This window comes from Coenobita brevimanus, chromosome 97 (genome assembly GCF_032717465.1).
Source record: "Coenobita brevimanus isolate Jiangsu-jjx chromosome 97, ASM3271746v2, whole genome shotgun sequence".
NCBI classification, from domain to species: Eukaryota; Metazoa; Arthropoda; class Malacostraca; order Decapoda; family Coenobitidae; genus Coenobita; species Coenobita brevimanus.
In genome coordinates, this window is record NC_137050.1 from 46,143,338 (window position 1) to 46,157,466 (window position 14,129).

The window sequence follows — 14,129 nt, forward strand, 5'->3', positions numbered from 1 at the left end:
ATTTTGCTGATATGTAAACTTGAGGAAAACATTCTGCTACATGCGAATATGGATAAAATGGACCGGGAGCAGCCCAAATGGAGAAACAAACAATGAGATCGACTTTTTTTTTTATATATCAGAGAACCACCACGATAATTAATCGCACGATAATAACTATGGGAAGTGAGCATAGAATGATTAGTTGCAAAGTCAGTTGCAGTTCAAAAGTGAAACAGAAAAGCAGATTGAAATATATATATATATATATATATATATATATATATATATATATATATATATATATATATATTGTTACATAGCCCATGATTTCATCATCCTTTGTGTAATTTTAACGCACAGTTGCTGCATGTTTGATCACGAGCGTGTTCTGCCTCAGTCCCCCCCTTCTACCGTTATAGTAGAGTAAGTCGTTCTCTCTGTTATTCAGAGCGGGATTTTCAGCTTTTTGTCCCCATGGCTTCATTTGCGCGTCCTTCTTACAAGTTGTATCAAGCTCTCCTGGCCCCTATATAATGAGCTCAGTCTCTGCATCATTGCCACTTAGATCTGCTCCTCATTTTGTTCACATCTCTGTCCTCCCCTGTACAGTTATTATTGTGAGTTTCTCAGGAAGTCTCCAACCATCTAGCAGCTGTGTGTAATTTGAGTATAACTGTTGTATTTTTTTCTTGTGCTGTGTAGCATAGGGTTAGTTCTAGGGCCTAGTGAGGTCTTTGTGATTAATGTAGGGTTTTATGTCAGTCATTTTTGATAATAGTTTGTATCTGTAATAATTTATCTGGCATTCACTGAGTATTATCAGGTATCTCATTTTATCAGGGCTGACTTAGATAAATTTACTCTTGCTAATTTCGTGTTAATAGAGGCTATTGCAGTTAACCATATATTTAACCTGTTTATTTGCCATTACATTATCCTTATGAGTCCTGAATGTTTTGTTGTTAGTTTGTGCATTAAACTTTAACTTGTAATTTTATCTAACTCTTTTGTTTTGAACCTGGAACTTTACGGGAAAGTAGTGATTTTTTAGTATTCTCACTTAAAGTGTACATTATCTTTCTCTGTTCCGTAACAATATATATATATATATATATATATATATATATATATATATATATATATATATATATATATATATATATATATATATATATATCCGATTCTGGGCATAGGCTTCACAGCCTGCTATCTAGGCCCAGCAGTCCTATATACCAATAATGGTATGTTAAAAAAAACTAAAGGAAAACAAAGGTGTCATTTACTTAGAAATAAAGACCAGACTTCAGGCTCTAAGTTAAGCTGACTATATTGTATCATTTGACGATAGACTAACAAAAGCATTATAGGAAATTGAAGGGGGGGGGGGGTAGTATAGCGCGCTAATACGATCGGATCACAGAATTATTCAATAATGAACCTCGAGCTCATGAAAAGGAGCAATTAGATTTTTAAAAATTAAGTAGAAAGAGCAGAATTAGGTAACTTTATCAACAAGACAGCGAATTAAATGATAAACATGGATCAAATCAGAGAAACCATTAACAACGAAATAAAACAGATATGAAAGAAAATGGCATTGCGAAAGCAACAAATTATATTACTGAAAGACAAAAGTGTTGGGGTCATCAAGTGCAGAGGAAAGATGGTGAAAAAAAGTGCATAAAAACTGTGTTGTTGCTAATTTTAGACCCTTTTTCTCTCTGTTTATTAGTGAGAAAATGATTGATGATAATGGTAGTGCAAAACCAAGAAATTGGATGTAGGTAGGAGAGAGTATACAGTATATATATATATAAAGAGAGAGAGAGAGAGAGAGAGAGAGAGAGAGAGAGAGAGAGAGAGAGAGAGAGAGAGAGAGGTACATGTTTTGATACTGACATAATTATGTGGGTGAAAACAGATCAGCAATGGAGAGTAAATAAATTCGACATAAAGGCAGAAGGTGATACAAGAGGTTAATTATATTCTATAACCAGTTACTTATATACTTTTCGAGATAAGAGTTCTCCACAAGTCAGACTGGTTAGTAAACTTCCTTCTGTGATATGAAGCCTCTCAAATATTACTATTATTGTTGAGCATGCTTCTTCCTATCAAAGAATTATATAAGTGCACGTAGTAAAATGTGGTTTGCCCTAATAATAATAGTACCAACCCGTAAGTAAATAGGGGGAAAATTAGGTCTTCAGTCAGTCTCTTGCTGACCTGGATATAGGATTTTCAGAATAACAAAAACCGTCCTTATTTTCAATAAACTTACCGTTGAGCAGTTTCTCTCATCACTATAGTCACCGCAGTCGTTGTCACTGTCACATTTATAGGACGCAGGGATGCATTTGTTATTGTCACACCGGAACTCGTCATGATCGCACTGTAGAAGGGGATATCACATGATTAGTCACAGTATATGATGTAATGAGGGTCCAGCTTTTGGAATAAATGTCAGTATGATGCAGAAGAGAAACAAAGACTGGAGTGAACATAGAGAGGAGTGAATTGAAGTGAGGGACACACGGAGTTGGCAGAGTGGATATATAGGAAAGGGAGGAAGACGTGGTGTGTTCGTCTTGGGATCTGTGTGTGCATGGATTTAAAACTAAGTGCTGTTAGTTTATACAGGTAATTCGTTTGATTCCTTATGTGTGCTATATGAAGGTTTCTACAATCAATTAGTTCATTTGACATACCAGGAGTGTATCAGTGTATTGGTAGGGTACTATATAAAGATATTTATTACAAGAGTGACCAACCTCGCTTGTTCCTTGCCGGATTAGTATGTGTGTGTTAACTAAAAATCTCAAATAGTTCTGTGTTTCTTTCATGTATCCGGAGACAGGATCTTATAGAGTATATGGCCAAGGAATGTGAAAGGTATAAAACATATATCGAGTAGATGGGATCCATGAAAATCGAAGGGCATAAAAGATATATGGAGCTGATGAGAAGTTGCTGAATATTGTCAAAAGAATATAATTTTGACAATGGTCTACCAGCAGCGCCAATGGACAGAGAACGGGGTTCTTTTCTTTGATCTATATGTTGTACTGAAACTAAGATGTTTCATGTCTGCATAGTTGATTTATGTGTATGGAATCAAAGACAAAAGTCATGTCGCTGTTTTGTTCAAAGATTAAGTTTACCACTTGAACATGATGACAGCTCTATCATAGTTACATATTCGTGCTTGGTTAGCCTGACTTCATGCTTCATACCGGCTGCTGATGGGATGACTGTATTAGGAAACAGAAATCCACACTGAAGATGTGGAACGTGTCCGAGCACGTACTGTGCAAATTTTGACACATATTAGTAATATTTCACACCTTAATGCTGTTAGAGGTCTCCTCAAATGGCGATAGTAGCCCACAGAGGTCTCCCCAAATGGTGAGGGATACTTTTTTACACTCCAACTTTTTTTTCATAACAGAAGAAAGGAAGGAAAACCAAATGAATATAAATAGTAATCCATACACCAGATTAGTGGCGTCCTCCATTCATAAAATATTTGTTACAGTTGGACTTGAACAGCTGTAGGTTGAAATTTAAGGGGAAGAAACTCCGGGGAAGCGAGTTCCACTGAGATGCAGTTCGGGAAATAAAAGAAATCTGATAGGCAGAAGTTTTGCAATATGGCTGTGTGACAATCCAGTCAGGAGTGCTACCAGATGCCCGTGTAGCACAAGGGAAGGCATGAAGAGGTGGCACAATGGACCCAACTTAGTCTGAGCATTTGTCATGACATTATCTGTAAAATAAGGCAAGGGAGGCAAAATTCCTTCTTACATGTAGGGGAGGTAGTTTATTTATAATAGATGGGTTATCAGTAATTCCAACAACTTTGTTCTGAATTTTGTCTACTTGTTTTAGTGCAACCTCTCCACATCCATTCCACAAGGGTGAGCAGTATATATCCTATATATAATGTAACTGCATAAAGAGGTTTCTCCAAAAGGTGAGGGATACTATTCTACAGTCCAGCCCTTATTACAGTAACCTACAGAGATCTCCACAAATGGTGAGGGATACAATTTACACTCCAGCTTGTACTACAGCAGCCTACAGAGATCTCCCCAAATGATGACCGATACATTTTTTTTGAGATTCCCAAACATGTATTATAGTAGCCTACAGAGATCCCAAATGATAAGAGATACTTTTTTTACATCCCAAGTTGAACACTTCTTAATACTCTTAACTGGATTTCGGCTGAAGTAAGTCGTCATCGCTGTTTCTCGGACAAATAAACTTTCAAAATGATGTTTTCTTACACAGTGTAAAACCAAGTGTATTATCAACGGTTTCTAAGACAAGGGGCACCCATGGAATTTCAATCCTGATTCCGCCCGCCAGTATTGCGCTGATGTATTGTGTTGGACAAGCTGTGACCTTGTGTGTGTCTCTGATCGGTGATAATAAACAGGAAATATGATTGTTTAGCTGGCTGTGAAACCACAGACACTGGACGACTCTGGCACTGGCAAGCCATGGGTGGGATTCTCATACATTTTTTCGATCGAGTGCATGTCGCAACTTGGATTTTTTCTTGCAGAGAGAACTATATACACAGAAAGTTCTGCACTCTTGTTTCCTTGTTCTTCCTACATAAACAGATATAACATACGATGATATGCTTTTCGTAACCAAGGTACTGGAGCATTTCTTGTAAGAAAATCAGGAGACACGAGAAGACTTGTACCTTCCACTCCTTTTTGTTGCGGCAGAATAAAAACCTAATTACGACACGAAATTGCTCATCAGTTTGTTCGTGAATACAGTCCCAGGTCAATGTTATTAAGCTACTAACTCGATCAGGAGTCTCATCATTGTGTGTGGGTCACAGCATTTTTTTTTTTTTTTAATTATTATTCACGCTTATTTTTCTTTTCAAATTGCGCCACGATGTAGATCTCTCTCTCTCTCTCTCTCTCTCTCTCTCTGAGACGGGTAATGCCGCCTGTTACATGCAATGATTGTTAAAAACTTTCCTAAAACTACAGTATGCCACTAATAATCATACTTCATATTGGTAGTGCTCATTTCATACATCAATTAAAATCTTATTTTTTAAAATTAATATGTTGAAGCGACCGATAAATCTAGCTCATGTTTCAGAAAGGTGGGTTAATGGCCAGGGCGGTAACACAATCACCTCCAAACAAGGAAAATAACATGAACTGGTCCCAAAGGTCTCAGTCGCGGCAATATGTGGATATATCCTCTCCGACCCATTATCTCAATTTTTCTTGTCTATGAACTACCAGACTGGGTTTAGTCTGTGTTCAGTGGATATGGCACGATCAATATTCAGTTGTTGATAATTGAGATATTTGAAAGCTATCAATTACATCAATAAAACAATTGCTCTAATGTACAGACTTCTATATCGAAGTAATGCGTTTTCTTGTTGAGATACTAACGCTGATAAGTTAACCCTCATTCTTAAGTCTGGCGGTTATATTACAAGCAACATTAAAAACTGATAGAGAAGGGAGAGAGGCGAATTAAATATAATAATTATAATATAAGCACTTTGATGTGAAAAATAGCAATGGAAGCAATAAATGCAAGGATAATGGTAAACATATATGTAGCAAATAAGAATAAAAGATAGTATATATTATTCAGCTATGTACTCTCTGTACTCCCATTCAGTACAGGAAGTCCAAGTGTGCATATAACTATAGAGGTTATGTAGCGGCAAAGATAACAGTAGTTAGAAAAGGTCTGTTGGGTGAAGTGAGGCATACCTTGTCTCCATTACAGAAATTTCTGACAAGCTACATGGGGATTGTTTTCGTCTGATCAGTATCTGATAAGGATTAGTGTATGTGAATTTTGTAACTTTACTAGTTATTGGAATACACATAATATTACATCTAAGTACGGTTCAACTAGCCTGTTTTTTTACTAGCCTATGAGTCGGGTTATCTATTGCACATGTTTTCTCTGTAGACATGTTTTCCTCCTTGGATCTGTTTACCACCTGAGACAAATTTCCCCTTTGGGTGATGTCAAAAGATTACAGGGAATAAAAATATTCAAAAACTCAGTCACTGGTTATGTAGGGAAACGCGCTTCATACTAGATGTACAGCCAAAGACAAAAGTCGTGTCGCAAAATTTGGTTAAAATATCTGCTCAAAGACTCTAGTTTTGGAGTGGTCTGCTTTGCGTCGAACGATCAGTTGGTAGCACTGACTTGAGTTACCATTTGCTCCTGGTGACCGGCCTGAGGATGCCAGCATATAATTTTCTTTGTAACAACGAAACTAATCTATGTAATTGTTAAATCTTTCTGACTGCTGTTTTTATTTAGTATTTATGAAGCGTTTCTCATCTTTTACTTTTTGATGACCACCTTCGGAACGTTACAATTCAATTAGCTAAAGAGGTGTTCATAAGTCAGTTCTCCATCCTTATTAACTGTAAATCAGCTAATCAAGTCGATAATTATGTCATGGGACATTATTTACAGGTCTTGTAAAACAAAATTCACTATAGTATTCAACACATGAGAACTAAGTTATTCTATTATGATAATTTATTTTTATTTTTTTCTTTTAGAGTGACTAGCAAACTGAATCCCATAGACTAGTTTCGAACACATAAACAAGAAGACCGAAGTCTACGCACATCCGTCCGTGTGCCTTATTCTAGGTGCACTTCGTTTCTTAACGCGTAAGCACTGCTTGCGGGTGCTGCTTCCATAGCTGTGATTATTTCCTGGTCCTATAGTGGTGTGGTAAGACAAGGACTCCCTGAACGATGACGGTTCTCCGTTGTGCCTTCCTCCTGAAATCCTAATCCACTTTTCTATGGTTATGCTTTTAACAGATGTTTGAGCTTTCTGTTCAGGCTTCGCTTCCTGTAAATAAAGGAAGATCATGCCACCTCTCATGTTCCTATTAGTTGGATGCATGTTGGTTGACCTCTCCATATCATTGTATCACTTAATCTTCGGACAAAACCGCAACACGACTTTTGCCTTTGATTGTTCTAGTAGTAGTAGTAGCAGTGGTGGTGGTGGTGGTGGTGGTGGTAGTATTATTTACCAGTCGCGATACCGAAGCTGGTATTGTTTTCTGTGTGAGTGTGTGGGGGGGGGGGTAGCACGATATCTTCGCAACCGCTCAAGATATCATCACAAAATTTTACAGGAAGGTAGTAGGAAAAAAAAGGCGATCAAGAGTTATAAATTAGTGAAAGTAGGTCAAGGTCTGTCTGTCTGTTACCACGATAACTTAACAACCGGTCAAGATATCAACACAAAATCTTACACGTGTGTAGTAGAGATGAAAATCTCCTACGAGTATTTTTTTTTTTTTTCAGCTTCTCTGTCTGCCTCTGCTTATGTGTGTCTGTTAGCACGATAACTTTGCAACCGCTCAAGATCTCAAGATTTTACAGGTGTGTAGTAGGGTTAAAAATCTTCTACAAGGTCGAAATTGGTGACAGTTGGACAAGGTCTGTGTGTCTGTTACAACGATAACTTCGCAACCGCTCAACATATCATCATAAAATTATACAGGTGTGTAGTAGGGATGAAAATGTTCTATGAGTTCGAAAGTGATGAAAGTAGGTCAAGGTAAAGGTCATATTCCGAGCAGAGCTATACACTCATATGTATCGGCTCGCAGCTGGTGTGATTCTCCGCTTGTGGGGGCCTCTAGTAATATGTATAGTAGCAGTAGCAGCAGTAGTAGTAGTAGTAGTAGTAATAATAGTAGTAGTAGTAGTAGCAGTAGTAGTAGTAGTAGTAGTAATATTAGCAGCAGCAGCAGCAGTAGTAGTAGTAGTAGTAGTAGTTGTTGATGTTGTTGTTGTTGTTGCTAACGTTGCCAGGAAAAAGTGGTAGTTGCGTTGGTGTCTCCAGTGCTCGTGCCGTACGTGGGGGATTAAGGGGTGGTGGTTGTGGGCCGGTCTCTCTCGTGGGTGGGGACTACGATGCTACTGTGTTAAAGAGCTGATCTGATCTGCGGCTCCATCGGATTAAGGATATGTTTCCATTGTAATAACTGAACCAATTTTATAATTTAAGAAATTTCATATTGAAAGTTTAGGATATGCTAAGCAACTACAATAGTCGACGTGTTTAAGGACAAAAGACTAATTTACGAATGTTAATTTTAACCTTTCCACCAAATCCTCAAATGGTGAATTGTATTACTGTGACTGTTGGTCCTCAAAATACGGAATAAACATGAACGGAGATTATATGCTCATTAAGCTATAATAATAGTGGTATCAACAGCAGCAGTAGTAGTAGTAGTAGTAGTTGCAGTAGGTAGTCGTAGTAGTGGTGGTGGTGGTAGTAGTCATTTCATTTCATTTCATAATTTCATAGCTTGATATCATTCCTAGACAATTTACCTACCAACAAAGCTTCAGGCCCAGTTGGGATTCCATCAACTGTTTTGAAAAAGGATTCCCCTGAACTTGCCTCTGTTCTAGCTAAATTATTCAGACTATGCATACGTATTTCTACATTCCCAAATTCATGGAAAGAAGTTAATATCCACCCACTTCCGAGGAAAGGAAGTTCCTCTGACCCTTCTGACTACAGACCAAGCTGTCACATCATCTCTTGGTAAGGTATTTGAAACTTTAATTAATAAGCACATTGTCTGAATCCAACAACTTATTAGTGATAGACAATAAGGTTTTCGCCACGAAAGATCCACCATTGACATACTCAATCTCCTAACTCATACCATCCATCAATCAATCGACCTACATGGAGAAACTCATGCAGTAGTCCTTGATATTTCTAAAGCTTTCGACAGAGTATGGCACCGTTCCCTGCTGTCCAAACTCCCTTGCTATGAACTAACGTCTTTTGTTCCTTTGACTTCCTCATATCTCAGTGACAGGAAGATAAGAGTAAAAGTAGATGATGTATATTCCAATTTCAACTCAGTTAACGCCTGTTTGCCGCAGGGATCAGTTCTGTTGCTAACCCTGTTCCTGGCTCATATTAATTGATCTCTTATCTGTCAACCACATTCCCATCCACACATATGCCGATGACAACACTACATAGTTCATTCACACGCAGACACCTGTTTAAAAGTCTAAAATCTCTACCTCTCAGCTCAGTACAGCCATCTCCATAAATCGAGACCTATCTACGATCAGTGAATGGGGACAAAACAACCTTGTCTCATTTAATGCTGGTAAAACTAAATAAATACAATTTACTAATAGACAGATATTGCCAGAGTCGTATGTTACCGTCAGTGCAAGTAATATTCCCATCTCCAAAAGTATTAAAATTCTCAGCGTCTCACTTAACAGTGCCCTCAGCTGGACCTCTCATGTTATATCATTTGCTAAAACTGCCTCAAAGAAACTTGGATTAATGTACAGAGTCCGTAATTTCTTCACTGACGAGCAGTTAGCTATAATTGATAAGAGTCATATGCACTCTCAGCTTGAATATTGCTCACCCTTGTAGAATGGATGTGGAGAGGTTGCATTAAAACAAGTAAACAAAATTCAGAACAAAGTTGTTAGAATTATTAACAACCCTGCCATTACAAATAAACTACCTCCCCTACAAGTAAGAAGGAATGTTGTCTCCCTTGCATTATTTTACAGATATTTTTTTGGCAAATGCTCAGACGAAGTTGCGTCCATGGTTCCACCTCTCCATGCCTTCCCTCGTGCTACACGGGCATCTGGTAGGGCTCATGACTGTAATGTCACTCAGCCATATTGCAGAACTTCCGCCTATCAGAATTCTTTAATTCCCCGAACTGCATCTCTCTGGAACTCACTTCCCTAGAGTTGTTTCCCTCCAAACTTCAACGCACAGCTGTTCAAGTCTAACTGTTACAGATATTTTATAAACAGAGGACACCAGTAATCTGGTGTATGGATTATTTTTCTTTATTCATTTGTTTTTCCTTCCTCTGTTCTGTTTAAGAAGAAAAAATGGTTCATTCTGCATTTAACAAAGTTTATCATGCACAACATCCCTCTACACCAGTGATTCTCAAACTATGGGTCGCGACCCAAAGGTAGGACGCGAAAGCAATATTGATGGGTCGCAGGGACATAGAATAGGCCTAATGCTTTCCATGTATTTCATTTACTTAATTGAAATTGGAATTATCCTTACTTCACAATTAGGATATTCATAACTACGATAGGCTATATACCGGTTACTCTCTCTCTCTCTCTCTCTCTCTCTCTTTACCATCTGGGTCGCGAAGTCTTGAAATATTCCAAATAGGGTTACACACTAAAATGTTTGAGAACCGCTGCTTTACATTGTCATCACTTTTTCAGTCTACTGTTGTCACTCATTTCCACATCAACAAAGAACATGTAACCCATGTCCGAACAAGCGGAAGTTGATTGACAATTGTTAAAATATTCAGCAAATAATATTATTAAAAGAATAAAAACGAAAATAGGAATATAAATGCCCAATAAAAAGACAATCATTTTTTTAATCACTCCACACACAATAGAAATAATAATATCTATATATCTATCTATCTATTGCCAGACACCTCAATCCCGTTCGAGGTGGCCACAAACAAACCGCCTCCACGTCGCCCTGTCCCCCGCCATTTCACTGCCCTGCTCCCAACTCACACCCCCCTCTCTCATATACCTCTCCACCCCATCCCTCCATCTCATCCATGGCCTCCACCTCCCTTTCCCCCCCTCCCCCTCACTCACATACACTCTCTTCGTCAGTCTTTCACCCTCCATCCTCCCCACATGGCCAAACCACCTCAGTGTATTTCTCCTAACGCTTCCTATCACATCCACATCCACACCACAACGCTCCTTTATATCCTCATTTGTCAGCCTATCTCTCCATGTGACTCCACAGGCTCCTCTTAAATAACTCATTTCCATTGCTCTCACTCTTGACTTGTGTCCTTCCAACAACGTCCAAGCTTCGCATACGTTAGAGTTGGTATCACAATACTGTCATGTAGTAACTTTTTCACTTCCATGCTCACCTCCCTGTTTCTTATCACTGCTTTCAAGGAACCAGCAACCTTTCTTCCTTGCTGTACCCTTTCAAGCACTTCACCCTCCAACCTCCATCCATACTCATCACACTACCCAAGTACTTAAACGTACTCACATTTTCCAATTCCTCACCATCCAACCTCGCTGTACATTCACTGACTTCACCTCTCTCAAAGACCATCACTTTACTCTTCCCTACATTCACCTTTAGATTCCGTTTCTTACACACTCTCCCAAACTCATCCACCAAGCCTTGCAGCTCCCTTTCGTCTTCACTCAACAACACGGTATCATCTGCAAACAGCAGTACAGGGAGTTTCCAAACACTACCCTCTCCCACCAGGGCCACTCCAACATCCACTACCCTACCTTGTACCTCTTTTATTACCCCATCCATATGAAGATTGAACAACCATGGAGACATGACACATCCCTGTTTCAACCCAACCTTCAAAGAGAAAAATTCACTCAGTTCACCATCTACACGCACTGCGGCCTTAGCACCATCATACATACTCTTCACAGCATTCAGCAACTTCCCATCTACTCCATATATTCTTAATACTTTCCACAATCCTTGTCTATCGACGCTGTCATATGCTTTCTCCAAATCCATGAAAACCGCATACAACTTCTTTCCCATCTTTAGAAACTTTTCCATTAAAGATCTAAGAATGAATATCTGATCTACACAACTTCTTCCTTTCCTAAAGCCTCCCTGTTCTTCTCCAACTAATTCCTCTGTTCTTTCTCTAACTCTGTCAATAAGTATCCTATCATACACTTTTCCTGTTATACTATTATACTATTAATGTTTAATCATAAAAAATAATCCCCGAAACCAATATCTTGAAAATATATATGCTTTAAAAATATTGAACCCAATTCATTAAAATTTTGCTTAAAAGAGGAAAGAAGAAAGATTTAAAAAATAAGTCATATATTAAAAAGCAATAAAATAATAAAATAATAAAAATAGTAGTAGAAGTAGTTGTAGTAGGAGTAGCAGTAGTGTGTGTGTGTGTGTGTGTGTGTGTGTGTGTGTGTGTGTGTGTGTGTGTGTGTGTGTGTGTGTGTGTGAAAGTCTTTCTCTGATTTAATAAAAGTGATGGAGAGTTTGGCGGGTATGGAAGCGGTTGACCTGTTTCTCATGAAATAAAAGTCAAAGGTCAGGGATAGTAATCTATGCCAAATTAATCTCAACACTGCTAACCATTAGAGTTGTAGTCCTATTTACCTGATGCTTCGGGGAAAAGCTGAGATTATGGCATGTACGAAGAGTTTAAATTTTGTGGACAATGAAAGCTCAAAACCCTATGGCAAGGTCAAAATATGACATTCTTGTCAAAATTTGACATTCTTGTCTGCATGGGGGAAAAAAATCTAACCGTTCTGGGGAAAGGTTAAAGATTAATTTAATCTTAGAACAATAGGTTAGAGGTCAAGGTCTCATGGTGAGGTCAACTTAATTGATTTTTGTTCTGTTACGAACAAACTTTGTGGAAAGCTTCAAAGTATGGCAAGGATAAATGGAGTTGATTTTAAGAACATTCAGTCGAAGGTCAGAGTAGTGTGTCTGTAAATGAATAAAAGCACCAATACAGCTTTGATCTGATCTGACGGAAATGCGTGGAAGGGGTATGGTTCACCCATTATTATTTTTTTTTTAACAATGATAAATTACAGGTCAAGGTCACATGGCAAGGTCAACTTAAACAATTTTGGTCTGATTTAGACCAAGCTTTGTCGAAGACTCAAGATAGGACAAGCTTGGATAAAGATTCGAGTTTGAAAACAAACAGTCAAAGGTAGAAGGCAGACGGAAGAATCAGAATCCGAAGTAAATATACTGAGTTTTGATCTGATTTGGGCTAAACTTGGTGGAAAGCTTAAGAGTTTTGTCGTATCACTCACCGGGGGACAATTGATCTCATCACTGTTGTCGCCACAGTCGTTGTCACCGTCACACCTGTATGACCCCGTTATGCATCGGGTGTTGTTACACTTGAACTGGTAGTCGGCACACTGTCTCTGTGGATGGTAATACGGTAATACCTGAATAAACTCCTATGCCTTCTGAACAACAGTTTCATTCAATATATCTTTCAAGCACAAAAACATTATTAACCCGACTACTCTAAACATTTCTAAACACCATCAGTACCACTTTTAGCTTTACGTCGATCATATATCTGATCTACGATGCTCTAGAGACAATTTAACCCGTCACGTCCCGAGGTTTTCCGCACCTCCGACATCCCCCAGTCCCGAGGTATTTTCGATTTTTTTTTTTTGGCTAAAACCTTCGCTTTTGGTGAGAAACATCGAAAATTCATAGAGAAATCGCTCACCTGAGGTTTAAAGTGCCCAATCCAGGTAGGAGTTCCTCCTTACCTGAGTGGGTTTTCTAACATGCTGGCACCAAAGAAAACGAGTTCTATGGGAGGGTAACTATTTTATCCACTCATAAACGGTATTTATTTATTTACTTGGTACGAATGTATATGTAGTATGACAGTATATTGGTTTTCAAGCAGTAATAAAGGCATTATAAGCATTGTTTCACTCACTAACTAATCACCATACCTGACCTATTTTTGCCACACTACCTGATCATTATTTCTGGCTGTTTCTTCTTCTAATGCTATGTAAACATTGTCCTCCACATTGTCATCGATTGGGGAATCACTCTGGCCCTGAATGACTTTACTAGCCAGGTCACTGGTAACAGGTCCTTTGCCAAGACAATGGCATGAGGGGGGGAGGGGGGAGGTTATGCAGTGTAAGGCATTGTCCCTGCTTGGTATCTTGTACAGGAATAGAGGAAGGTGTCCCGTGTATACATACGAAAAATCACGTGCGAAAATTGAAAATTGTGCAAATTAGGTACCTTGCAATTGCACGACGTACTGGTACGTCGCCGGGACTGGCAAATGCAAATCGTGGTGACGTACCCATACGTCGTCGGGACGGGGCGGGTTAACTGAAATTAATTTCAATTTTTTACTTTGCCACGAATTGATCAATGAGAACCTAATCAACTGAGGGAGGAAATTGTTGTGTAACTTCGGTATTACGGAACTTTCCATGAAAATTGCTGTATGGATAATCAAGCTCTAGTCGTTAATAATGAGA

At 38.6% G+C, this 14,129-nt stretch overlaps 1 protein-coding gene across 1 annotated transcript in view; it reads right to left on the reverse strand.

Moving 5' to 3' along the window:
* LOC145413688 (uncharacterized) overlaps positions 1-14,129 on the reverse strand; it is a 616,371-nt gene that overhangs the window by 166,950 nt on the left and 435,292 nt on the right. The window contains exons 7-8 of the mRNA XM_080283343.1: positions 12,909-13,025; positions 2,264-2,374 (exon numbers count right to left, since the gene is read on the reverse strand). Coding sequence (XP_080139469.1) covers positions 2,264-2,374; positions 12,909-13,025 — 228 coding nt within the window. The remainder of the gene's footprint in view (positions 1-2,263; positions 2,375-12,908; positions 13,026-14,129) is intronic.